The 27,774-nt window shown below is 45.3% G+C and overlaps 1 protein-coding gene across 1 annotated transcript; it reads left to right on the top strand.

Moving 5' to 3' along the window:
- Positions 1 to 338: 338 nt before the first annotated feature.
- Positions 339 to 24,876, top strand: CAPN14 (calpain 14). The gene is made up of 20 exons (XM_009472527.2): positions 339 to 569; positions 3,017 to 3,086; positions 4,059 to 4,177; positions 4,806 to 4,942; positions 6,092 to 6,266; positions 6,991 to 7,056; positions 8,440 to 8,525; positions 9,837 to 9,911; positions 10,569 to 10,732; positions 11,416 to 11,579; positions 14,320 to 14,525; positions 15,077 to 15,113; positions 15,948 to 16,010; positions 17,533 to 17,590; positions 19,353 to 19,417; positions 19,824 to 19,892; positions 20,032 to 20,110; positions 21,296 to 21,412; positions 22,091 to 22,146; positions 22,429 to 24,876. The coding sequence occupies exons 1-20, from the start codon at positions 339 to 341 to the stop codon at positions 22,453 to 22,455; spliced, it is 2,064 nt and encodes a 687-aa protein (XP_009470802.1). The 3' UTR covers positions 22,456 to 24,876.
- Positions 24,877 to 27,774: the final 2,898 nt, after the last annotated feature.

Below are 27,774 nucleotides of genomic sequence, written 5' to 3'. Positions count from 1 at the left end.
AAGTCAGTGGGGTCACTCATTTTGATTTCACTGATCTACAGCGAATGTAAAGCCTTGAAAATACAGTGATAGGTGCTAGATTAGAATTGGATGGGTCCCCCACTTCTCCTGGGAGCGCCACCCATGCGCACCCCCACCCCCCCCAACTAGCTAAAGAGAAAACTTTGAAAGCCGTGATTAAATTGACTTTTTACACTTATTTTAATGATCAGGAATTCTTCTGGAGAAGACGCACCTCATCCCAAGAAACAAGGAGTTTCCAGCAGGACTGTGCAGGGCAAGATCCCTGCAGAATCCTCAGTGGAAAAAATTATCCTGGCATTACTGTGGACATTGCCATGCCTTTTCTGCCGTTCTTGAAAAAAAAGAAGTCACCTGTGCCTTTAGGCAGGAGCGTCTTCCAAAAACACACCCCACCCATCCAACAGAACTACCAGGCCTTGCTGGAGACATGCTTGAAGAACAAATGCCTGTTCACAGATGACAACTTCCCTGCTCACATCAGCTCTATTGGGACGGGAGCACTGCTAAAGAAACTACCCCAAAATTTACAGTGGAAGAGGCCACATGTAAGTGACTTTCAGTGAATAATCTCATGTAAGAGCATGATTACAGCTGATAGCCAGCAAACAGTGTTAGCATTGAGCAGACTACTCTTAGACTTTAATTTAGGTGTGCCTTAATGCCTCCAGAGATTACGCTTATTGTATCAGCTGTCATTTTGGAAGCTGGGGTACGTGGAGCTTCATAATTGCCTTTGTAGCATTTGTTGCCCAAAATCATAACCAGAGTCATTCAGTTTATATCCAGTAACGCTCGGGGCAGGCAGGGAGAGCAGGCGAAGGGAGAGGGGGGAGACGGTGTCCTTGGAGCTCACCATGATGATGATCTGATGATCCCACCATCATTCCATGATGACAGGTCTCATGGCGATGATCCCTCTCCCCAAAATTCAAGATCTTGACCTTTTAGAAGATTCCCAAGTTTCTAGACAGTTCTTAGCCTTTGACCTCTCTCCCATGGACCACATACCGTTGCAATGCTGGAGGCTGCTACTGTCACTGGCAGTGGCAGGTGCCTTATCCTCTTGCTGGGCTGTTTTTTTCCTGCTTAACTGTTTAGTCTCTTCTTTATTGTACTTAGAGCAGTCTTCTCACAGCTCTCAAGGCTGTGCTTCTGCCACGATCAGTAATTGACCATCAATCAGTGAGATGTTTTTAGTTCTGGGACCTCTGTTTTCTACTTGTGGCCATATTTCCAAGGCCTTTGCTGATATTCCATGCTTAAATTGAACATCACAACAAGAGGCACCTGGTACTGAGCGCTGGTCACAGAGCAAGTTCTCACAACAAATGGATAACAAGTCTTGGAGGCCAGGACAGGGGACTGGGACAGTTAGATAAGGCCTGTTAGCTTCGGCCTGTTCCTAGCAATGGCAGTTCTGTTCTTACCAAGCCACTGAGCAACACACTGACAATCAGGTCTTCCTGAAAGCAATGTATAGAATTATCTGAGAATTTCAGTAGCACTGACTCCTTACGTTACCGTGTCTGTAAGGGAATTCTGCCAGGTAATAGCAGATAACATCTCCTAGCTGAGTTATTTTCTAGCTGTCATATTTTGTCAGATTTAACCAATTTCTTAGAAGGGGTGCGTTTCGGCAAAACTCATGAAAATCACTGGGAAAGTAAAGGTACCTTTGCAAATTGTGCAGGAGAGCTTGGGAGTAGCAGCCCTGGTTCTCAGAGTTTCATACACAATTTGGTCTCGCAGATGGTTTGTGTTAAGTCAGGATCTGCAGGGGGAGGAAGAGTGCAGTCCTCGGGGGCCTGAGCCGGGTTGTGCTGGGCACGGCGGCTGAGGCAGCTATATCAGCACAGAGGTATTTGGGAGGGAAAGGTCAACATGAGTCCTGTCCTCAAAGCCCTTCAGGTGTCCCTCCACCCCAGAGATATTGGAATGGACTTGAAACCTCCTCTGTCTCTCAGCCAACCGTTCTGCTGCTCTAAAAGTGCCTCGTGAAGAAGGCTGCCAGTTGCTCTGAATGCCAAACTTAGCCCAGCAAAGGCTCTCTGAGGATGGATGCTGTGTATCCTTCAGTCCCTGTGCTGCAGAGGAAACTGTGAGATTCTGCCATTCAGCCTGCAGGCTTGTAGCTTGCTGCATCTATGACTGATGGTCTGCAAACTGAACACCCAAATTCATCAAGGATAGGGGTTGGTGTCTAATTACTGTAACTGCCTTCTGAGGGTTTGCTGTTTCTCTGCTACTGCCTGAAGGGGAAGCCAACAGTGTGAAAATTAGCTTGAGCAATTTGTGGGTCATTAGAGTGAAACGTAAGCTTGACACTTAGGTTATTAATTTGACCCCAGAGGCACTTGTGTGAGGAAAAAAAACCAACAATGTAATTTCTCTCTGAACAATTATTCACAGACCCACTCTTGGCACAGCAACAGGAACTTCCGTAGCAGCCATCAGTTAGTCTGTAGCTTGATTGTCAGTCAAATCGTGGAGATGTTAGCAAGGTTAGCTGAAAGTTTGAACGGTTACGCTCTGCCATTGTAGCCTCTTTTGGCTGAAGCTTGTCAGTAATTACGGAGGAGCAGGGCTGGCGGGTCTGAAGGGTTGGCTTATCAGCAAGGTGTTTGTGGAGACCAATCTGAGCACCAGTGGCTGTTGTTGGAGACGAAATTCAATCTAGACCAAGCACAGATGTGTGCCCAGGCTTGTGTCAGGTTAGCCAGAGCGCATGATAACACTAGAGTTACACCTGAACCAAAACAACGTCTGCTGGGACAAAGGGACCCTAAGTATTTTGAAAGCTTTGAACAGGCAGAGGGAGTGTTTTGTGTCACATATCCATGAGGTTTTTACATCCTAGACTAGGAACTCACTGGATTTCCCATCTTGCGAGACTGCAGCTCTGCATTCAGGAAGTCCTTGAGTTCAAGCTAAACCAGCTCATGTTTCTGACTTGACTCTCTCCCTCTTTTCTTTTTGTTTGTGTGCTTCCCAGGCTTTGCACAGAAGACCAGTATTTTATGCTGCAAACAGGAAGCAGCTCGATCTCTGCCAAGGATTGGTGGGTAAGGAAGCTCCTTTGTATAAATATCTAAGTATTCTTATACAAGGTAACGTTTTGTGTGGAATTTTGACTGCATAAAACTTGGCATAGAAATAGAAGGTGCACGTGTCCTTATCTCTTCACTTGGCATGGTATGGGTGAAGCAATCATTAAAATGGCATAGGCTCAGTAAAAAACCTGGCAAGCTTCAAGGTGGGATTTGAGGGGTGAGAGGTGTCTCCACAAGCTGAAATCACCATTCCCTGTGTTGCATCTGTGCATACTAGTATTGCAATAGGAAGTGATCCTGTGCTCTTATTGGTCTGTAATGTTGCTGCTTGACAATTGATCAGCGACCACAGAAGCAGGAAAATCTGAGACTTTCACTATCTTTATATCTAAGGCTTAGTGTGAGTGCATTTGCTTCTTTGCAGTTAGAAAAATAATTTTTATGCCCATGTTACCTAAAGTAAAAGGATATATAGTCATCTGCAAAACAGGTAGGGACAGGACCAAATTAATTTTTAAGTGCTTTAAGCCCTTAAACACAAAGTCTGATAAGTACAGTCTTGCATGAGATCCATTGCAAATGTTTTTTCTGTTCTGAAAAGTTAATGTTTTCAAAGAAAAAGGGAAAAGGTGTTTTTTTTTTTAATAGTGTGCCTTTACAGAGAACAGAAAAAACCCACGCCATGTCAGTAAAAAACCAGAATGTTTCCATTGAGAGCTATTTCTTGCAAAATTTCTTATTTAACCTAACAGTATCCAAATGAAAAGATCATGAGAGAACAATTATAAACTAATCATGGTTTGGTTAAATAAAGCACATGTCTGGATCATCTAATTTTCTGTGTATGATTTGTTATAATTGTAAGGACATCAGCACAACCACAACCACAGCAGCTCTTCTGCTATGATCTTGGTGGTGTTCCTGAACTTGGCTGACAACTCTTGCTTTTTAGCCAACTGCATGTGTCCGTTTGTCTTGGCGCAGAGAACTGCTGGTTCCTGGCGGCCCTGGAAGCCCTGACGTTCCACCAGGACATCTTGGCTGCAGTCGTGCCACAAAACCAGAGCTTTGAGAGGAAATATGCCGGCATTTTCCACTTCCGGGTACATCTGCTCCCCTAGAGTGCAGGGAGGTTTTCAGGAATCCTCTCTCACATTTTGTGTCACACCCTTAGATAATTTCTGCGTGGTTCCCCTTGGCCAGGGGCAAGTGGCCAGAGGGTATCCCAGCCTGGAGGGTAGCCCATCACCCCTCCCACAAAGCAGTGCAGGCAGTGGATCAACTACAAGGCAGTCTGAGGATATACCTCTGCTTGGCCCTTCTCTCCAGCTGTACCCTACCCATATTTTAATCCAGACAGAAGTCTTCCTGCATAGTAGCAACAGTCAGCCAGCCTTGAGCACATCTGCTCCAATCTTCTGCCCCTTTGCCCAGCTCTTGGTGCAGCTCTGCTACCCTGCAATTAGGAACTCATTTTCCCCCAGAAACCCAGCTGTGCCTAATTTCCCTGCTTAATCCTTTTACACCTGACACAGGCTTTGTTTTCTTCTCTGGTAGGGTGAGGCTGAGGAGTAGGCTTTGTGGGTGAGTCAGCACATCCCCTGACTCAAAGCAGCCCTCCCCCCAAGGCAGCTCATCCTGTGCCCACAGCTAAGCTACCTTGCCTTTCCTGTTGTTTCAAGGGGAGGTCTCTTTCAAGGGAAACATCAGCTCATTCTTTTCCTCTGACAGTTCTGGCACTTCGGTGAATGGGTTGACGTGGTGGTTGATGATCGCCTGCCGGTGAACGAGGCAGGGGAGCTGGTCTTTGTTTCCTCAGTCTATAAGAATGTGTTCTGGGGAGCCCTTCTGGAGAAGGCATATGCTAAGTAAGTGACTCATTCTAAGTTATGCAAATAGTCTCTCTAAAATATGTTGGTTGGTGCCTACGCAGTTTGTTCTTGTTTATAAATGCATCTCCTAGGCCTCGCCACATTTGGAGTGTAGTAAATGGTTCTCATCTTTCTATTATTACACACTGCAGCTGCTGCAGCAGTAGCTGTTATCAATCCAGGCCCTTGAGTTTAAATCCAAAGGTTTAGGAGTAGGCGTGAAAACAGAGCTATCCTGTGGGGTTGTCCTCTGAGTGTTATCACTGTTTGGAGTGTATTGGCTAGGATGATGCCTTCCTTGTAAATACTGCAGAGGAGTGGAAGGCCACAGATAAGGATTTTCAAAGGTGAATGATTTCTGATGCCTCCTTTGATGTATTTGAGTTTGAGAAACCTCCAAGGAGTTTCATTTTGGGGGTCTGCTGAAGCATTGTGCTTTGGTTTTGGTAGATGTTCCTGCTCTGGGATCCCCCAAAGCTGAGGCATTCAACAAGTCACATAGCATGGTGAGAATACTGGCTTCTCTCCAGGGTGTTTTGTCTAGAGTGGTTTATTAGGACTAAGAAGAAAGCAACAAGGCGTAACTGATGGAGTTTGTTAATATTGGGCTGAAACAATCTCTCCAGAGCATGGAAAAATCCTAGTTAACATTGAGAGAAAGATCACAGCAAAGGAGAGAAAGTTCAGTTATTTTCATTTAGTGTTAGCGTTAGAACAAAAAGACTGGAGAAAGTTGTGCTGCAATGGTAAAGAAAATCAGATTGGAGACTGAGCTCTCAAGACAGTGTGCCTCTCAAGGTACTGTAGCTTAGATACAGCACAGTGTCTGATGATAAATGCGGGCAATAAGGTGATAAATTCACTAAGGCAGAGTTATCAAAGAAGTAGTGATGGGCATATTCTCACTACTGTGCAGCGAGGGATGACAGTGAGTGAAGAGTCCCTTTCAGACTATGGCCAATATTGGAGGCAATTTGTTAGATTCCCCTCTTCCTAAATGCCAAAGATTCCCCTAAAATTAAACATGAGTTACAACCTTCCTTTTGCTTTTGCAAACTTTTATTGTATGTTTTCATTGGCATGATGTTCTCAACCTATCATCTGTGACTATAACCCCAAGAATATATTGATGTCTTTTTTTGCTAGACTCTACGGCTCCTATGAAGATCTGCAGATTGGGCAAGTTTCAGAAGCCTTGGTGGATTTTACAGGTGGTGTTAATATAAGGATCAAGCTTGCAACAGCTCCTCCTGATCTGTGGGATATCCTGACAAGAGCAACCTACAGCAGATCTCTCATGGGCTGTCAGACGTCTTTAGGGGTGAGACTTGGAGTGACATCAAATGGCTTCACAGCTAAAAGCTTTTCCAGACCTGTTTCCCTCTGCTCAGCTAGTCATTGTGACTCAAAAAGTATCAAAGCTGCCACATGTGATTTTCTGTAGGAATCACATTCTTAATGTTAAACTTTGCATGTGGATTGGTTCCCTGATGCTCTCAGCTCCCTGCTGCTATGTTTAGGAACTGGTTTATCTATCAAAGAGCCTCTATTTAATAAGGATCTACTGCATTTTCACATTTTTGTTAAATAAATTTTCCGTTTTTACAGATGGTGCAGTGAGGCACAGAGACTCATGGAATAAGCTTACAGCTAAGATAAGAGAGGTGTGTAGTTCAGAACATGAATTCAAATCATGGCTTCCAAGCCTTATACTAACACTTCAGCGGTTGTGAAACCCTACTATTCTGAAAACCAAAACCTAACTTCCGGAACTTTTTAGAAGTGAGATGGTCTCTAGCCAAATATCCACAATTTAGGAAGGGACCTTCCCAATCAACCTTCCAATTCCAAGCATACTGCAAAATATGTCTGTTAGGAGCTTAGGCTTATTTTTTTTTTTTTTTTTCGGTTCCAACCATTCTCCATTTGCTTTGAGAGTCATTGCTTACACAGGTACAGGTTTCTGGTACTGGTATGAGTCTGCTGTGTAAGTAGGGATATAATAACAGGATTGTTTTCCTTCTGTTTCTCTTCCTTGTGTACAGGCAACAAAGGTCCTGAAGAATGGGCTTGTTGCTGGCCATGCCTACACAGTAACTGGTATTAGAAAGGTAAGACTAGTCCTAACGTCATGGGCCCAGGTTTGTTTGGATGTCAGCAATTTTTATTGCAGTCATAGGTTCAACCAGTAATCAGGGCAACTATGGTATCTCCTCCCCCAGCACTCTTCTCTTAGTCTAAGGCTAAAAGAGACTGTGTGCTTTGTAAAGATTCACTTTCAAGTGTGTCCATTTTAGTATTGTGACCTTGATGTAAAGGACAATGGTTGTAGATCAGCATATCTCCAAGGGTGAGAATGATTCATAGGGCTCTGCTGAGAGCATCACCTACAAATGCATCTTAGCTGTTAAGGACAAAAGGACTGGCCTTTGGGGATGCTGGGAGGATGTGCTGAAACCTACCTGGGGTAAAAAGCCTTCCTCTGAAGTCAGAGGAGAGGCCATAGAGAAGTAAAGATAATGGAATACAAGGGTCAAAATGTGAAAAACTGTGGATGGAAATGTGAGTCAAGGCTAAAGTAAGAGAACCAAACTGAGCTCCTGTGCAGAGAGTATAGGTGGACCCCACTGATCTGCAGAAGTATCATAGGGACTCCCCTAAAGATATTTGTGCAGAGGTAAGGGACAGTAGTATTAGGTCCCAAAGAGTGGGAGAAAGCTCGAACTTTCTCCTCCTGGACTGATGGATGACTATCTCGTCCAGCTTCAAAAGGAGGTTGACAAGGATGGCAAAGGACTGTGGGGCTTTGGACGTGTGATATAGATGTGGGTGAAAGCATGTTCAGTGCCTCTAGCAAGAGATACTAGGAAAGCTGGAAGAGATACTATGAGCTGGATGATGCACACCTGTGTCTCCCACACGCAGCAGGAGGGTTTTAGGTATGGACTTTATCAGTGACATGCTTGCCAGTCTGGCTCCTCTGATGGGATGAAGAACCAGGCAGGAGTAAGGGACTGAAGCTGATGTGAAGTCAGCCATTCTGCTGTATGCTGCCAACAAAGCCGGTCGGTCTGGCTCCCTCTTCTCCCACCGTGGAATCCCAGTTCAGGAGGCACTAATCTATGTGGTCACCCTATGGGCTGCATTGTGTTGTGCCATTGCAGTGGGGTAGGACTTAGCTTTCACAGTAGTACAGTCTTGCCCCCACATAAGCACAAAATGAGTAGATGTTGGAAAGGACGAGGAATTTATGGTCAAGCCTCCAAATTAGGAATCTGTGAGGTCTCTGGTTTCAGTTATAGAAGGTCAGGTAAAGCATCTTAATCTCTTTGTGCTGGCATTGAGAGTTGCATGTTCATAGATTTTTATCATCATACTTGCTGGCATCTATGAGAACAAACAAAATATTTGTTAATATCTGACATAGTGCAGTGATATAAACCAGATAAGAACTGCTGAGACCTTGGTAAGCATAGTGTTATTGTTTTCTGCAGGTGACCTGTCAACATGGACCAGAAAACCTAGTGAGACTGAGAAATCCATGGGGAAAAATTGAATGGAAAGGAGACTGGAGTGACAGGTGAGTTTGAAAAAAGGGAAGGTCTGATGCTGAGTAGGAGGAAAGGTTTCTTGGAGGAAAGATGCTGCCATCTTCAGGCATGAATGAGTGCCGAGAACAGCATTAAGATAAGTAACAGTTGCTTGCACAGACCTTCTGGTGTCAAAGCAATGACTCGATAGATTTGTATTTCTCCAGCAGATAGTGCTCACGTAGTTGGGCACACTTCACACATGCAGCTTCCAGAAGCTCGGTTCTGTTTTTCCATTCACTGAATGCCAGAGGAAACATAATATGAACATCAGACGCTGACCACATTGCTGTGATCTGGATGGCATGCAAAGTGACGGATAGCTGTGCAGGAGGCTCTAGACAAACAGCATGTTTCAGGGCACATGGAGGGACCATGCAAAGTTTTTTATCACAGGGACCATTTATCACAGGAGGGACCATGCAAAGTCCTCCATGGGCTGAAAACTGTTGGAGTTGGGTTGCTGCGAAGGAGTCCTCCATCCTGGCTGTTTGGAGAAATACAATTGGGTATGAGATCAGAGGAAGCAACGAGTGAGGCAAATGGGCCCTATATTTGCATCTGCCTGATTTTTTTTTTTTGATTGGGACCCATGAAAGACAGTGGTTTGCATTCTAGGCCACAGGCAACTGTAGACTTGTGTCCTATTCCTCTGTGAAGCGGAGCACGTTCCTTCCTTCCAAGCTTCACGTCATTCCCTGCACAGATCCTGTTTGTCGAGGCTCGGGGATAGGGAGGAGGGAAAAGCACAGAGAGGTGCTGGGAATGTGAGTGACTTTCACCTTGTCTGTGGAGCAGTAACTTCTCTGATGCGTGTCTGTCACGTAATGACAACATACCAGCTGTTCCTGTTGAAGAGCATAATGAGCAACATACTGTAGGCCTGCCTTTTAAACGACTCCCAGCTGCCTCTTGTGCTGTCCTAGTCATTCATTCATTATGCTAAATGCTCTTCCTATTATGTCTCCTTTGACAGAAAATTAACCAACAAAACAGGTCTAGATTTTTTATTTTAAGTACTTGGAAGCTGCATGTGCAAGTGAGTGGACTGGCTGATGGAAATGGAGCATTTCTGATTTCTGCTGGAGAAAACTGGGGCCATTTAGCTACATCGCACGGGACCCAGAGTGCTTGTGGAGAGTCTTCGGTGGCTGAAGGCACAGGGGGCCTGTGTTTAGTGGGGGATAAATGTAGGGATATGTGGGGACAGGGATTTGGCCTCTTTTTATAGAGGAAAGCTATGTACTCTGCCTTGAATTTGAGGCCACATTTGGTTAGTAACCTCATGTTTTTGCCCTCAGCTCTTACAAATGGGAGCTGCTGAGCCCGAAGGAGAAGATTTTGCTGAGGACAAAGAAAGAGGATGGAGAATTCTGGTAACAGCACAGTGTCGCCTCTCCCCGCTCTGTCAGTAGCTCTGGGGCTGCGTCTGGAGATGAAGCAGCACGTTGCTACTTAGGTCGAGGCATATGTGATCTGCTTTATGACAGCCCATGCTTGCTTTCTTGCTCTCCTCTGCTTGACGATGTGAAAAGCAGTAGCTGTGCTGACACAGAAGAGATGCGCTGTTCTTCAGCAGCAGGAGTGAGGGAGAAGCAGGACGTCACCAGTCTCCCAGGGCTGCTGGAGACATGGGCGGTTTTCAGGAGCTTTTGTCCTGCCTTTTATTTTTAAGATAGCTTTGGGAAGCTCTTGCTTGCCTTACGTTTGTTCGTCGTTTCTCAACAGCTTCTGCCACGAGGTGGCAATGTTGTCGCCCGTGTCATTTCACTGCGGTCCCTTTGGTGGCAATATTATTTTAATCTCCGTGCTGCTATCCTTTGCTGAAATTTTAGTCATGCATTTGCTACTGCTAGATGCTGCTGTTGGAGCAGAAGCTCTCTTCTTTACTACCTAATAAAATATGAGCATTACCATATGTAACGCAGAATGGTGTGGCTTTGAAGTTTCCTGCTCCTTCTCCTTTTCTTTTTATAAGCCATATGGACTAAACTAAACTGCTGACAAGATGTCTCTTGGCACTCTTTTCCCAGGATGTCTCTGCGAGATTTTAAGATTCATTTTGTAGATCTGACGATCTGTAAATTAACTCCAGACCTGATGAGCCAGGAAGATGGGAAGAAGTGGATGTACTCCCTGAAGAGTGGGAGATGGGTTAAAGGAAGTACAGCGGGAGGAAGTCTGGGATTCTGTAATGGTGAGGGGTGCTCTTTTGGGTGACTCTGGGGTGACATTGCTCTGCTGTGTTACCAGCACCTTATATCTGTTAACACAAAATTGACAACAGCTCTTCCTGCTTAACCCTCCACACAAACATCCGAAATAAGCAGCTGAAGGACTTTGACTAGCTTCTGCTATCACAGAAGCTCCATCACTTGCAAACATAGGGCAGTGGGCTGGTTGGGACATGAAATGAGCTGCAGGATCCTAGGATCATTTGCCAACACTGAGCTTCTTCGGGGCATTAAACTTGTCTGTTCAAATTTGCACCGTCAGCACCGCCAGGGAGTGGTGTTTTAAGTAAAGTGAATGGGAACTACAGAGGCTCAGCTCTTCTGGAAGCAGAGCAGGTGGGGTCTGAAATCAGCTAGCCCATACACTGGAGGTGATAGCGGAATAGTGATACATCTATAAACAAAATGAGCACTTAGTTGCAGGTGAGTGGAAATGTGATTCCTTGTTCCTGGGCCTTCCTCCTGTCTTACCCAGTGGTTGCACTGCTAAACTTGTAAACTGTGCCCTAAGATCAAATCCCTGTGGGGTCCGGAGGTCCAGATGACCTGTGACCTATTCAGTCCGATGCCAGGCATCGTGTGGGAAGCTGGCAAGCAATTTTGTGATGGAAAACGACATAAAAATGTTTTTTCTTGTTTTGCTTAGGCAGCTTTTGGATGAACCCTCAGTACTGGCTGAATGTTTTACCAGTTGAAGACAGTAAGAAACGCCTGCGTTCCTGCAATGTGGTTATATCCCTGATGCAGAAACATAGCAGCAAACACCGGAACCGAGCTCCTCACCTCTTCATTGGATTTTTACTTTACAAGGTACGAAGACTTGCTTTGCCTTTCTTGCTTTCACCAAATGGGAAACTTCCAGCCCCTGTAAATTATAGAGCTTTGCAGAGAGTTTTGTTGTGCGCAGGGTGATCTCTGCTCTTTTTCTCCTTGCTGTGCCCAGTCTCCTCACGCATCAGGGCTAGGCTCCCTCAGGCTCTGTGCGCCACTTGCTGCCTCTCTGGCATGCTGTGTGTCAGCCTGCTAGAGCAGTGAGAAATGCCTCTTGCTTCAGAGCACACTGGCTTTATTTTGCCCTCTCTGAGAGTATGTGCAAGAGCTGGCAGAGGATGCCAGGAGTCCCCTTACTTTGGAGCACGGAGAGTACTACCCTCTGGTTATTTCCAACCACGGTAAAATTGTGCTTGAGAAGTGTTCATAGTATGATGTGGCAGTTGCCCATGTGTGAATACCGCTAGTTCTCTATGTATCCAGGGGTAAGTGGATATCACTAGAAGGAGTGAGAGTTTCCCCACCTCAATTCTCTGCTTATCTGAGTGCCTTGCAGAGCCGCTCTCCTCACTTGAACAGAGCCACAGCTCTTGCTGCTGTGAGTTTGCACAGTTATGGAGAGATGGCTGGGGGGAAGGGTTTTCAGGTGGAGGGGCTGAGGTTTCTGAAGGCAAAGACCCCACCTGAATGTATGTAACTGCTTCCCAGCAATGATATGACTATGTTGTGTGAGACCCAGAGGTCCCTGTCTGACAGATGCTCTGTTTCTTTTCTTCCTGCAGGTGGACCTACAGGTGAGTCCCTTGTTACCCACTGCTGGCTGTTTGCTCGGGGACCTGGGCTGGTGCAACTGCTATGACAACACCGAAGGTGGTGTGTTTGCCTTTGTTCCTTGGCTGACAGCTAGTAACTGTGTATTTGAGTTCAGTGAGGCACCACAGTAAGTCACTATTAATGCAGAGCTATCTACTGACTCTTCTGAAGAGCAGCCATATTAGGAGGGCTCAGTGACCTTAAAAAGGGGCGTTAGTTGTTCAGCTTCTGCACTGGATCTTCAAAGGTATTAGAAGTGGCATCAGTGTTTAGCTGATCAGCACTTTGTCCCTCCTCCAATTGTGGGATGGTGCCCCAATTCTTGACTGTGTCTGAGCTGGACTCACTGCAGCTCTCAGGGGAGCCAGAGCCACCTTTCTGCTGCCTCCTAGTCTTGGGATAAGGTAGGAACAGAGCCTGTGTCCTATGCAAGTCAGGGGTCTCTCGGGGAGCTCAGGTTCCTTCCTGGCTGGGGATGCTCTGGAGCTGATGCTACAGCTGTTTTTGGCTTCCTCAGGCCAGCTGTATTTCTAGCATTTTCTTTAGCCAGAAGCCTTTAGAACCTGAGGAAGGGCCCTGGAAGTTAAACCCTGATGTATGTCCCAATTTTGGCCCTGACCTTAGAGGGCTATTTAAAACAGGGAAAGGTTTAGCTCCTTTTATCTTGAAAGGGCATGTCTTCCACGCTGTTACTACTCAGAACACCTCTTAAATGAGAGCCCTTTGAATTTGGGCTGGCAAAGAACTAGTTTGGATGTATGGTCAGGGTAGCACAATTGTGTTCCCAGTTACTGTATTTCCAGCATGGTAGCCATGAGCTAAGATGCCACTCCTTCCTGACTTAAATATTTTGGGCACTATCAGGGTTACAAGTGAGTTAAACTTCCTGGCAGAGGGGGTCTGAGTGTAGCTCTAGCACACTGCTGTGCTGCACCTGAGGGAGAAGGGTGGCAGCCAGGTCTTTAATTTCAGGTTTGTAGCGGTTGCCAAGATCAATACAGAGAGATGGCAAGCTGAGAGCATTTAAGGTGTTGGAACTACAGTCAACAAAGTATTGACTGGAATATAAAAACTTTAAATTTAACACAAGGGGCATGAGGAGGAGTAACCCCGAACCCTTCAGAAGAAAGATTGCTCTATTAGTAAGAAAAATACTGGCAAAGGAAGAGGAGTAGTATCTCCACTATGAGGCTGCGGAATAAAATGGCTAAATGTTTTGAGGAACAGCCAAGATCAGAAGGTGACAGTGGTCTTAGCTAGCAGGATTATTTATTTGGCTTGTGTACTGGGCACTCAGTGGCATTAAAAACGAGTTCAGTGTTGCCTGGATCAACACTTTATCCATCCTCCTATTGCAGAAGAGTGCCTGCAGAGTGAAACATCTGTAAGAGCCGAGAGTGCCAGGCAGATCAAGGACACATGCGTGGAGTCAGGGCTAGGGATTAGGTTGCTCCTGCAGTATGCTTAGATCACACGTGCTCTGAAAAATCCTCTGCTGCCAGATCCCTAGTGCAAAGGACAAGCTGGGAACAAAGTGCATAGTACCTATGGGATAGGAGGGGTGTTCTGGCTAGTGAAGAGCAGTCTCTAGAGTAGTTCCTGCTTGCAGTCATTTCTGCCAGTATAGAAATGACTTTTGCAGAAGCTTAGGTTGATAGAAGCCACTTCTCCCAGTCCTTGCTGCTGTTCCTTGCAAGTACTATTATATTGTTGATAATGTTGCAGGAAGCCCTGTTCTTTGTCATTTTAGTATTGGGCAGGCATGGTGCATGGTGAGAACCACCATGTCCTGGGAGAAGACTGAATACTTTGGGCCCTGTTATCTGCTTGTACTGTAAAAAAAAAAAAAAAATCTGAGGTGTGAAGGCAGGCTGTCTCTGCCATGCCTGTAAATTCTCCATGTGCCTTTTGTCTGTTTGTTCAGCTGGTGCAGAACACATTTCCCTTCTGTTTCTTTCCTTAACAGTACCAGGAAAGCAACAGAAAGCTGCCCCCAGCTTTCTTCACCCGACATCAGCCTGTGAACAAGCACCAGGTCTTCCTTGATGAGCGAGAAGTGACTCATGATTTCCACCTGGCACCTGGTGTTTATGTGATTGTGCCATCCACCCTGGAGCCTCAGCAGGAGTCTGAATTCATCCTGCGGGTCTTCTCCAGGAAGCATGTTCTTTGGTGAGATGCTGCTGCCTCTCTGCCAGCACCTAATTCTCTGGGATGGTGGGATGGGCTGGTCTTTCTAGTCTAATGAGGGCAGCATAGAGACTTTACCATGCAAAAGGCAGCATGGTCTCTTTTGGAGAGGCTGGGTGTGGGTCTGTCTCTCCCAGCATAGGATGCTCAGTGGATGAAGCACTGCTTTTGGCCTTATCCTTTCAAGAAGTGTTGACCTGGGCCCACACAAGGGATTCTTGCAGTATGCTCATATTTGAGACTGGAGAAGGACAACACTTTTTAATGCACCATCAGTTTGCCAGGAGACCCTGCTGGCGGTGCTAGGGTGGTTGCTTGTGCAGAAATGGTGCTTCGTAGACTTCAAATGCCAGCAGCCCCTGGGGAGCCATATGGACATGAGGGCCTCCCTTACTGCAGCTGTAACACTGGGGAAAAAAAACATATGCCGCAACAGCGAGTTGGGGCCCCTTCTGGGGATGGGGGATGCCACCTGTGATGAGACAAACACACAACTCTGGGATATCTCTGTGTCTGCTTTTTTGCATCTCCAGGGAAATTGGCGGGAACACCAGTTTCACCCTCTCTAAGGTGAGTGAGTATGAGGCGGGTGGGAGGCCTGTGGTTCGGTCTGAAGTGCTGGGTGTTGGGTTTTTCCTGTTGCTCTGTGCTATGGAGAGGCTGAGTGAGAATGTGAGTGTTTGTGGTGCAGCGCTTTTGAAAGGGCAGCTTGGGTTTACAGGCAGAGTCCCTCAGACCATGTGGACAGATGCAGTCAAATGTGGGGAACAGAAAAAAGATGCCTTTGTTAGTGCCTTTTTGCAAACTTCTTTTAGTGACACCATCTTATGCGCTCTGCAGTCTTTCCTGTTCATGGCTTTTTGGAGACTCCTCATCTGTTCTTGTACTTCTCCCTGTTCCTTTCATGCCTTGAAAGTTTTGAAGACATCACGGGACCTGAGCAGTACTGTTCCCATGCAGCTGCCTATAGGTTATTTTCAAAATAACTGAGCTCAATGGCAGTGCATGCACGTCTGCAACTTGTGCAAGAGAGTTTATAGCATAGTCTGTTCCCCTGGCGTAAACAGGGCCGTTCCTTCTTTCATCTTCTCTATGCTCCTGTATAAAGGAGGACAGAGACCATTCTCTCTCTTCTTGGCCTGGAGTGAGCCCCATCCTTTGTTGCTGCCCAGCTTGGTGGGAGGGAAATGTTTCTGCCCACTGAATGTTATCTGAATATTTCTTTCCAAGAAATAGCATTTCTATGACGTGGGAAGCTATTTTGGCAGTGGGCTGCATTAGTGATGTAGCATTGATTGCAGTGGTGGGGAGTGCAGTTCTGGGAAAGCATCTTTATTAACTCTGTCTTGGATGGCAATGTTTTTGTTCCTTGAGTTAATGATTTTTTTTTTTAATAACTTAAAGGAAATTGTTGATAGGTATGAAGGCAAGATTTGGGAGGACTTCTTCACAAAGCATTTTGAACAGGTAAGCGTGTGCATGAGCTGCCAGGGTAAACTCCTCCAGAGCTATTATGTAGCTATATGAAAGTAAAGGCATGTGGATGTTCAAGGGACATGGAAGCGTGGGGAACAGAGAGGGGCCACGGGAGGTTCAGCTGTGTGTACAGTGCTGATTCCATGCAGCAGATTTAACCGCAAAGCTTAGGAATATGTTAGCATTGAGACAGGCATACTTCTCTGTGCAACAGGGTGTGAATGCCTGGAAGTTAATGCCACAGGACATTGTGGATGTGACAGTGTAAGATCCCTTTTCCAACAGGTGTGGGTGCCAGGGAAACAGGAGAATGGACTGCAGAAGCTGACCAAGCTCATGTGCTCTCCCTACACGTTAATTCCTATTGCCTCTATTGGGGACAAAGTGGTGGGCTGTGTGGATCCATCCTACCCTTTAGGGTGTTCTTACACTCATTGGGGAAAGTTGCCTTTTAGAGAACACCCCCTGAAATATTGACACTTGTCTCATACATCCTTTATCACAGTTTGATGGCAGGTAACTTGCTTTGAGAGGTGAAGTAAGTGCCAGGTGTCTCATCAGCTCATTTTTTTCACTAATTTTCCTAGTGAAATGTGATCCTTATTGTGAAAGATTCTTTTCAATGATCTCTCTGGCTTCATTTGGGATGGAGTTGACCTTCAGGGATCCCACTAACTATGGTGAGGGATCCAAGTGTTTCACCTTTCAGAAAAGGTGGCTGTGTTTATTTAGTAGCATACCCTGTATTTGGCAAACACAATTTCACAAAAACACATTTGTGCTTTTGAGAGCAATATTTTGACGGAAGCTGTTACTAAAAACAAGCAAGGCTTTTACTTTTTGCTACTTGTTTAAGATTTTGATTTTGAGAATGGTGTGGCTTTCAGATATTCTAGAAATTGCCACATATTGCGACGGTCCTTTGCCTTCAGGAGGTCCGAGTATGCACAGAGGCGAGCAGTACTGCCATTTCTCAATGCATTACCCTGGCATGCCTCAATGATCTGAAAACAGGCTTTTAGTTTTGAAGAGTGACATTTAAAACAATCCTCCAAACAAATAAATGTCACAGTTTCTAAAAAACCTGTAAACTTTAGTACAACAAGGAGGAGGGGAAGTCTCTGCTTTGAAAAGTTTGGGGACGAAGTATTCCAAAATGTCCATCTTTGTAAATGATAAGAGGGAAATATTTGAAGCAGGTCTCTTGACAGTGTGCTTGATAGGACAGATGGCACCAGGGCTGAAAGGTTAACAGTCTGGATCCTCGCTCAGTGTAAATGTGCACTACCGCATTGATCTGCATGGAGCCCTGAGAACTTAGCCCAGAGCAGACTGCAGCTCTTGCAGGCTGAGAATCTTGTCATATTCAAAGGGAGTCTTTTCTATTGATTTTCACAGTGGCTGGAGTGGGGCCAGAAAAGCAAAGAATGAAGATGGGACATGATAGGAAAACAAAAGAGGGAGAAAAGTGATTTAATACTTAAAAAAAAAAAAATTCTCTTCCATGTCACAGAATCCTGAAATAAATGCTGTTCAACTTCAGAGGATCCTGAATAATATATCTTGGAGAAGTAAGTGCTGAGAAATAATGTTTCTGTAAAATAAACCCTCTTAGAGAAAAGCCTCAGCTCCTGTACTGTTTCTTGAATTCTGGGAAGAGAAACTGGCTTGAATCTGACTAAACAGACTCTTCTGATGCCATGTTATGTTTCCAGAGAGAAAGGATTTGCTGCGGTGTGAATCAACATGGTAGAAATTTTTTAAGTGAAGCTAATCTAGTTTGAATTTCAACAACTGAAAGAATGAGGGAGAAGAGCAAGCATAGATATTGTGTGTGGATGCAGACTCTGAATTTGACTTCCAAACCCAGCTGGACCTCAGCCTTGGTTCTGAAACTGTATCTCATTTCACCCTGTGCCACTGCCAGTCTCGGCAGCACCACTGCTAGAAGGTGTAGAAAGTTAGCCTGGTCTGTAGGCAGTTACACGGTGGAAGGGGTTCTTGTCGTTACCTTGATGTGCCTGGTTTGTGCCTGCTATTCCTATTTACTCTTCCCTGCTATGCATGCATAGGGCTGTTTGTGTTTGGGAGACCGGATGGAGATGTAGGTAGCCTGTGTAACTTACGCTTGTGAGAACTAGGTGAGCCCTAAGGTTGTCTCTCTCATGAGGACTGTGACATCCACTCTGCCAGTGGCAGCCCAGAGCACTCCACAAGCTCATAATTTGGTCCCTAGTTATAAGTAACACTACCTGGACAGCAGTGAGGTATTGCAGTGGCTGTTTTCTCTGAACAACAACAATGAAGTTACAGATGTAATCATGAATCCAGTTTTCCTTCTCAGTTTCTTCACTGGTAACAACTGATGTGCAACATGGAAAATACACTGTCCAGCCATTATAGGCACCAAAGAAGATGAACAAAAGGCTGATGTGATTCCTTTTCCACTTAAGCTGAATTTGACATTGCTCCCTTTTCTACAAAGGTGGAGAAGGATAGCTCTTCTGTCTTTGCAAAGTGACCCACCAGGCACTGTCTTATCTGTGAGAAGATTATGTTGAATGGAGAGTCTTTTATTTTTCATAAGTGATCAATTTTAAGACATTAATTTAAAAACTTTACAGTACTTGATTCATATTTACTAAACAGGGCTATTACAAGATTAAAACCTCTTCACTTTCTGCAGAGAAGGGATTGGTGAGTTATGGTTCTGTCCCTTGCTCAGTGGAAGTCTACAGACAATCTATAATCATGATTTGCAGTGAGATTAGAGTCTATTTCTGTTACTCTTCATGTAATTTACGTATGAACCAGGAATGCTAAGCTTTGATGCAGCATCATGTTTTCAGTGATGCCTGTACTTTTAATTATATTAACAGAGCTGGCAGTGTGTCTGTGAAACAGAGAGAGAGAGATGCTTAGCACAAGGGTTTCAATTAATCTGCAGTGCTCTTCCCCAAAGCTCTTCAGGTCAAGTGACTTTGCTCAAGGTCATGCAGTAAATTCTGTTTGGGATTACAGCTTTGGATGTCCTTTTCCTTCCATTTTCTCTAATAGCTGGAGATAGTGCACCATATTTCATTCCGTATTACATGCCTGCAGGGAGCTCATATTGGATTTTCCGAGACTAGTAGAATCCATCCTGTTGCCTCATATTTTTATCATCATAAATGATATGTCTTCTCAAGTAGGTGTAAAGTTTCACAAAGGCTTTGGGGCCTGAGCCCTCTCAAGTGAGGGGGAATTTTGGGAGCGTCCGTTATTCTGAGAGATGTTCAATGACTCCTCAAAACAATCTTTATTTTTTTTTTTTTTTTTCTTCTTTGTCTCCAGATTTCCAGAGTTTTCACCTAAGTTTCAGTCTGGATGCCTGCCAGGGTATCTTGGCACTCCTGGATGTATCCTTGGCATGAGTGATGCTTCTGACTCATATAATACTTCACTGGAGCATTATTTCTTAGGGCAGACTGGGTGTTACTGTGATTTCTTTACCACCAGGACATGGCCCTGCTTATTGAACTTCTCACCCTCCATAATAACAGTTCAGTTGTGACAGAATGGAATTGCTTTGGGAAAGGGTTGATTCCTGCCGCCTCTGAAACCAGCAGCTAGGTTTCCATTGACTTTAGTGGGAGGAGGATCAAGCCTATAGATAGCTTGTGGTCTAAGAAATCATTATCCTCATATTGTAATTGTGTGACTGTTAGAGTGGCTATGAGGTTTTGGTTTGTTTGGTTTTTTTTTATGTAATGGGTGTTCTCCAATGTTTAATTGTGATGTTCTGACCTTAATTCTCCCACGAAGCTGAATGCCTCTGGCACACTGAGTATCCAGGAATTCAGAGTCCTGTGGAAAAGGCTGCTTTTCTATTTGGTATGAACATAATTTCTGTGTCCCTTTGCAATATCTCCCTGCTCACAATCCCTTTGGTGTCATCTGTTGGGGTTTTTAATTGTTTGTGGTTTGTTGTTTTTTTTTTTTTGTTTAAAAATATATATTTCCCCCCCACCAGGAAGTTTTCCAGAAGAGAGACAGTAGCAGATCAGGAAAGCTTGACCTTGTGGAACTACATGCAGCTGTACAGGAGACAGGTGAGCCCACATCACATCTTGGCAAGTCTCATCCTCTTCCTCATAAAGGCTGGAAAAAGCCCAGGCCTGGGAAACATCTTCAGAATTGAAGGTAGAACCCAGGAGGAGTGGAAAACATCATAGGCTGCGTGGTCTTAGCCATCTCTGCTTCCCTCTTCAGTTGGGTAAACATATCTGGAAATTATTTTGCTGTGGAATGGGCTACTTAATCTTTGCCCCACTGTGGTCTCATACTGACAGTTCTCTGAAACAGAAGTGTCTGTCTATTTTAGACCCAGTTTTTAAATCCCTTCCTGTTCGTTGCTAATTTAATTTTAAAAGACTGTGTGGGGTTTTGCAGATACATGTGGGAGGTCAGATCTAGCTCATATTAAATTTCTACCTTTGCTGAAGATGACAGCTCAGGGACTGAACGTGGAAGTGTGGGACTTGCACAGAGGCACTGGTGCCAGACTTCCACTAATATAATGTATGAAGCTTGATCTAGAAATGGAAGACCATACACATGGGTCCAAATACTCTGTTGCTGTTACTCAGCTTTGTGTGGGGGCTGGTGCTCAGTCCTGTAGCCTCTTTTGCACGTTTACAGCTTAAATATCAGTCCTCTTTTTTGGTGTGTGGTTCACCCGGTTCATCTGAGTCAGTGAAAGCACAGTGAGAAGCCCATGTGGACCTCTGCTAAAGCAAACTAAAATCCCAGGCCATGAATAGAAAATACTTTTATTCCTTGCAAATGCTGCTTGACATTGGGACTGATGCTTGCTGTATGAGCTTCCTCTGGACTTTATTTTTCATCTCCTTTCCTATCCTCTTGTGGAGTATTGCTCTTAAACACAGCTGCTGTTATTACCCTCATTCACTCATGAGCAAAGGATGCACATGTGTATTTTATTCTAACTCTGGCAGGGCTGTGAGTATAGGGGATCAGATCTGAACCCTTTCACGTTTGGAGGGGGTATCTGCACGTGGTGATCTGGTTTGGGCTGGCTGATATTTGATAATCTTAAGGGAGGTTTGAAAAACCAAGCTGTTGGAGAAGGGCTGAAGATCACTCAGTTGTGCATGCTCAGAGCTGTGTGCACACCCATAGCTTTGAACATTCAGCTGCCTACAGCTGGGTGTTGCCATCTCATTGTTTCCCCCCCCCCCTTTTTTTTTTTTTGCTTTTCTTTTCCTTTTATGAAGGTATTTCACTCAGCAATGAAGTCTGTAATTTGATGGCAATCAGATATGGTGACCCTGACTTGAAGATCAGCTTTGAGAGCTTCATGTGCTTCATGCTTCGAGTGGAGATCATGGGAGGTGAGGCTGGCACTACATGGCTGGACAGGCAAGCTGGGCTGCCCAGCTAAGCCCTGGCCCTTCTGACGCTGCTCCAGCTGGCAGTGGCAAGGCCAAAATTAGAAGGACTGGGTTTCTGAATAGGCTGAGAGTAATCAATTTAAAGCAAGCAACATATATAGAGGAAATCAAGCTCTTTACCTTTCCACCGGTCACTTTCTACAGACATCCAGGTTGTACAGAGTGATTTAGCTCCCTGAAGGTTTGCAGCAGCCTTCTTTAGGAGGAGGTAGGCAAATTATAGATGGAAACTGCTCATTTTCCAGGAAGAAGAGAGCCTTGGAATGTACCTTTGGTTGGACTGCAGTTGTGATGATGAGACAGCTGATACTTGGTCTGTGAGCTCGTGCTGTAGACACTTCGCACATGTCTCAAAACTGTAGTGGGTGAAGTTGGGACTGCCTGCATTTCAAGGTTTCACAGCTGGAGGGACAGACAGTAACATGCCTGACCTTATTCAGCTGCTCCCTGTGTCCCAGCCCTCAGGGATCTTCCAGCAACAGAAAGAGAAGCTCACATGCACTTGTGAATAGCCTACAAACTCTGCCTTTGAGGTTTTTCCTGAGACAGAGTGTCTTGGCTGGTGTTGATCTCTTGGCTATCAAGTTAATACTCTTTCTTTCTTTCTTTCTTTCGCAGAGGCCTTTCGCAACTTAACACAAGATGGCAAAGGGATATATCTCCGGGAATCTGAGGTAAAGCCTGTTCCCTGACTGACAAATGCAGGCTCCTTCATTGCAGGTGGCACTGCATGTTTTGTTCTGTGGCAGTAAAAAAGGTATCTTTACCTGATCACTTACAGAGTGGGTCAGAAACAACAACGAGCTTCAGGCTTCTAAGTCTCATGCTTTATTATGGCTTCTGCTCCTTCTGGAGACAGAAAATCTCCAATGCCCCATAGTCCAGTTTGGCTGTGACTATCGCAGAGTGCTCTCAGGGCTGGATGAGTTCAACCTGCTTTCCCCATTACTTTACAGTGGATGATGATGACACTGTATTCCTGAAGCAATGCTGTAGAAGAGGAGACAGCCAGCCCTGTACCAGGATGAGGAAGGCTGCCTCGCATCAACTTTCTGCGCACGCTGGACTCCCTGGGCTCAGCCCTGCAATTTACCTCTTACGAAAAGTCTTCCCCTCAAGCAGACTTGACCTAATGACCACAGACTCGGTGAACTGAAGTTTTGCTAAATAATGTATTTATTTTGAGTCCTATTTCACTTCAGACAACCCTTCTGAGAAGAGACTGCTGGATGCCAACCACGATGGGTGCACAGTAGTGACTGAGTGGTTGGGATCACCTACTTAATGCTGATGTTACGTTGTTACTGCTATAGGATGGCATATGTCGTGGTAGTGCCCAGAGGCTGTGCTTGGTGATGGGGCTCTTGAGCCTGGGAGAGGAACGGCCCCTGCCCTGAGTGGCTTGTCACCTAACAGAGGAAATCCCAGCTCTGCATGCTAGGCCCATGGTAGAGGGCAGGAGTCTGTGTGCTTGCAGGGAAGAAGGGATGGGGACTATCTGAATGAACGCTCTTCCCTAGCCGTGGCTTGGAAAGGTGATTTGCAAGCATTCAAACCATCTCTTTTGCTTTTATAAGTCAGCGTAGCCCTATTGAAGTGAACCTAAGTTGATTTGACCAAGGGACGAGTCGGGCCTCCAGCTCTTTGTTGTGGATGGAGGATGTGATGTTTGCAAATTTATTTCAGAAAGGCAGTGGGTTTTCTCTGCAGATTGAAAAGTACAGTACAGTGAGAAGTAAACTGATCCCATGTTGTTTTTAAGTCACCGGAGATTGGCAGGGAATAGATGTTCTCTGTAGCATGATACAGGAGCAGTCTGGTAAAGCATTTGGATATTTGTCAGTTACTTTTTATAAAGCAGGATGAGAGAGTGTGTGTGTGTGTACTTTTAAACGATGCAGGCTCATGTAGGTTGTAGCTAATTAAACAGTGGAAACTGGGTGTGTAGCTGTGAACAGCATTAGAGGACATAAGTGGGACTATTCACATCAAACTCTGTGCTAGAGTTAGTTGATGCATCTATCTGTAGGATCGTTTTTCACTTTCTTACCATTTATTTATTTGGGCTGGAAATTTCCACGCAAAGTGCCTGTTCCAGGTTGCTGCTTTGATTTTTTTTTTTTTTTTTTTTGTGTTCCTGTGGACAACACAATTGTGTCTCTTTTCCAGTGCACAACCTAGTCTAGGTGCTGAGTGAAACAGAGCTCCAATGGGAATGAACATATAATGAAAGACCATACTCTAATGCCTTTGTAGGAAGGTGTTATATTAAGCTTGCATAGGCAGCCTTCCCTCTGGCTTTTTGTGACTTTTTAGGTGCTTAATCTCATAAATATCCTTTTAGAGTGCATATGAGATTCAGGAATGAGGTGAACTGCGGATAAGAATGTAAACATGAGCAAAAGCCTGAGCTCAGGTATGTGCTTACCACTGCATCAAAGCCTGTACAACAGCATAAGCGTATTTAGAGAGAAACCCCATCGCGTATAAGTGTTCCCAGTCAGGAGGCATTAAACGGTAAAAACAACGGTACGCTCTTTATTCCCCAGAACAGTCTGTTTCTAAACAGTATCATTTTCATACTGTTTTTATGAGAAAACTGTTAGAACCAGATAAATAGATCGCTGTGTTTATACTTGTTTGTAACAGATGATAGATCTATCATCTATTGTGAGTGGCCTGCTGTGGTGTCACTGGAGCCGCAGGGTCAGATCTGTGAAGCAGGGCAGGTTACAGGGAGCAGGGGCATCCAGGGCGCTCGAGCAGTGGTGTCACAGCCCTGCCATCCTGCCGGGCTCCCGAAGAGGCTCTGCTAGCAGCGCCCATCGCAAAGCACGTGCCCTCTCCCAACTGTCATGCCTCTCTTTCCTTTTGTGACTCGCAGCTGAACATGATGGTGCAAACTAAATTAGCCTGATTTAATTTGCACTCAACTCAGTGGGGGATGTTATAAACACTGATTTACTGTGTGTGGGAGCAGCACTGGAAGAACCGAAAAGGTTGATTGAGAGAGTGTAGGTCTTGCTTTTTCAATGCACTCTGAAAAAGATGGTCCCTGGCACCCATGAGGATGGCTGGGGGGTCTGCGTGGGTGCAGAGCGTTCGCAGCAGGACTCTGTTGGACACGATGGGATGAAAATCTGTCAGTCCCAACTGAGTTTGTTGCACAATGTGTGTAATCAGCTGAGCAAGAATCATTTAAGGCTAGAAGTATGCTGGACATTGCACGTGGCCTGCGGCAGAGCTAAACTGGTGCAGGACACCCAGTTTCAAATTGCAGTTCATTTTAATGTTGTATACATTGTTTTTTATATCAGATTTTACTTATTTCATACCTCTTTAATGCAGAGGAATGTAATTGCAGGGAGATTATTCTGCTATTGATTACTTGATCCAGGAAAGAAACAGAATTCATCCATGCCGTGAATCACTAAGCATTTGCAGCAATAAACTTTATTGAGCCATGTGACTTGCTGTTACAGAATTGTAAAGAACGCTTTACTGGAATGATTATACCAAACCGTGTACAATTCAAACTGAACTATCTGGCTCACAATAAAATGTTTTTGGCAAGGGCACCTGCTCGGACACTGTGAGGCTTTTATATTGCTAACAGAATAACGTTTTCTGGGCAATTCTGAAGATATATTACTCCTCATTTACAATGTGCATTGTGGAAAAAATGGTCTAAAAGGCTGCTGCAGGATGCATTCATTTGTAACCACAGCGTTTATAGAGATGCTGAGCTTTGCAGTGGGTGGTGTTGCTCTAGCAGAAATGAAAGTAAAGCGGGGCTGTGGCTTAGGACTGGTATTGTTAATAAGGGTCCTTTTTGGAAAAGGCAGGTGCAAATAAGAAGAATAGCAAATAATGGCTGGAGTGCGAAGAGGAGCTGGATGATGAGGTATACTGGAACAGTAAGACTGAGATGAAATTGAAAGGAACTAATCAACCCTTTGCAAACAAAATATTCAGCTAGAGCTTATTGCCACAAGATACACGTGCACAACTGGAAGTATTTCATGTTTCCTGGATATAGTTGGTGCACATGTTTTAGTGTGCAGTCGGGGTAGAGCAGGTACCTGTGAGCCTCGCTGCGTGCATTCTGCATGGTGAGGGCTTCTAGCCAGATGGCAACAGGACAGGCTCTACTCTCAAGCCCAACAGGCTTCAAAAAGGGGTTAAGACTTACAGCAACAATAAGCATGGCTGGAGCGGTCGTGGCCTCAGTGAAGAGCTGTGGGCAGAGACCTGACATCTGGCTTCAGGCCAAAGGCAAAGAGCTGCCCTCTGGGGACAAATTACCCCAAGGCAAATCAGCCCAAGATGATGGGGCTTTTGCCCTTGGACAGCTAGGGAGGACCGCCTTTGGAGAGACACCAAGCTGGGCCAGGTTGGAGGTCTGAGTATTTCTGCCTATCTGTGTATTTATTTCTGGGCAAGCAATTGAAATTTGAAGGTCTACGTGCTGTTGAGACGCTGCGATGTAGTTCTCTGTCTGAGGTCACATCTCTCCTTTTCACCAATTTTACAGTGGAGCCAACAAGACTCCTGCCTTACCGAAAAACGTGTTACAGTCCTTTGCTGGGAGGTATTATATTCATGTAAGTGGCTACTGCGCAAACCACCATTGTGGCTGGCCAAGCTGTGCCAGTGGACTTTGACCATACCACAAGATGCTCTGTGTAGTGTGAATAATGTTGCTTTGTTTTTAATTATTAAGCGGTACATGTAGTCCTGACTTCATGACCCACAAAAGGGACTTCTAAAGGGCAAGTTGTCATTGCACCGGAGCCATAAAAAGGAGGACTTTGAAGCTTTTGGAAGCAAAAACCTGGTTCCCAGGGCAGGCAGTGCCCAAAGGCTGGCAGTGGAGCAGAGCAGGTGCGAGGTGTCCCAGCAGCGCAGACCTTTGCACAGGGCAGTGATGGGAATGAAGAGACAATGTGGGAAGAGGGGGTCAAAGCCACTGCCAAATCCAAGTGTCCACCAGTCCTCGCTCACCCCCTCTCTAGTCTAGACTCAATTAAAACAATGGGATTTTGAAATTTGCAAACCTTAAGTCTTTTTTTTATTTCCTTTGTGAGATTTTCAGGCCAATGTTTCAAGCTTTCTGCCCAAACACGGAGGGCTGAGAGACTTTTCTCCCAATGTTAGTCCTGCCGGACACTGGCTGAATGCAACCCTGTGATCCAAGTGGAAGAGGGGTGAAAAGCTGGAGTTTCCCACAGGTGTGATGTTTACATTCCGATTCATAAAACTTAAGGGCAAAAAATCCCCTTTGTTACCATTTACAGTGCCACAGTGCTGAGGGGAGGAAGACCTAGCTGCTGTGTGACCTGGAGAGCAGGACTTGTTGTCTACTTAGAAAAAGAAGTGCTTCTGTAGTGCCTGGCGGGGTGATCAGTCTGTGCTCAGCCTGGGGCTCTGCAGTCAAGACTTGATCTGAACCTCAGCCTCCCGAAGCCCAGCCCACCAGCTCCTCTTCCCCGTGCGTACCAGAGCATTGCTGCTGTATAATCCCCGTACTGCTGTGAGCCAGGTTTTTCCCTTAAGCAACACTTTTTTTTTTTTCTCACTGGCACCCAGGAGCTCAAGTTATGATCCCGTCCCAAGCTTTGCAGCTTGGCAAGAAGCCAGCGATTGCTGGGCAGCTCTTCTGCACTTCGTTATCTGCGGACGCGCCCCCGCGCACCCCATGTCACCTTCCTCAAAAATAGTTGCAATAGTGTGCTGAAAGAGAAGGGAAAAAGAAGACCTTCAGTTTTTTTCTCTCCTGCTCAGGGAGCAGCTCCTTGCCGAATGAAATGCTAACGAGCGCCTTTGCCTTTCCTTCCTGCTCTGTCTTACACTGGATTAGACCTGAAAAGCAGTATCACCAAGCTTGAAGTTCAATTTATCAGTGCAGTCAGGATTGATTTGTTACACTACCTGTTCTGGGGAAATTAATGTCTCCATTGCGCTCCCTTCCAATGCAGGCAGACCTTTGTTTTGCTCAGATCAGCTATGTAATGTAGGAAGCTGACTTTCCACAGATAAAGGAAAAAACCTACAAAATCCTGACTAATTCTACCCAGCCTGGCAGTGCCGAGAGTGATGCAACTTGCAAAGCACCTGCCTGGCGTTATGGTGGCTGCAGATACAAGGCAGAAGAAGTACTTTCCACCTGGGCTTATCTCCTACTTTTTCTTTTGTTGAAGAAGTGGTGGAAAGTGTCATAGAAAATGATTCTTGGGTGAATTACACATCTCCTTTATCACTAATAACATTACAGCTGGATGGTCAGGTTGGTCCTTGCAGTC

Source organism: Nipponia nippon, unplaced genomic scaffold (genome assembly GCF_047370975.1).
Source record: "Nipponia nippon isolate SJK-2023a ecotype South Korea unplaced genomic scaffold, ASM4737097v1 scaffold_4, whole genome shotgun sequence".
In the NCBI taxonomy this organism is placed as follows: domain Eukaryota; kingdom Metazoa; phylum Chordata; class Aves; order Pelecaniformes; family Threskiornithidae; genus Nipponia; species Nipponia nippon.
The sequence above is the reverse complement of the archived record's forward strand: the minus strand, read 5'-3'. Positions and strand labels throughout refer to the sequence as shown.

Excerpts from the sequence above, each read along its gene's own strand:
- CAPN14 (XM_009472527.2), top strand. The coding sequence starts at position 339 with ATGCCTTTTCTGCCGTTCTTGAAAAAAAAGAAGTCACCTGTGCCTTTA. Across the intron at positions 9,912-10,568 it reads AAAGAGGATGGAGAATTCTG|GATGTCTCTGCGAGATTTTA; the intron begins GTAACAGCACAG and ends CTCTTTTCCCAG. Across the intron at positions 22,147-22,428 it reads TATATCTCCGGGAATCTGAG|TGGATGATGATGACACTGTA; the intron begins GTAAAGCCTGTT and ends ATTACTTTACAG.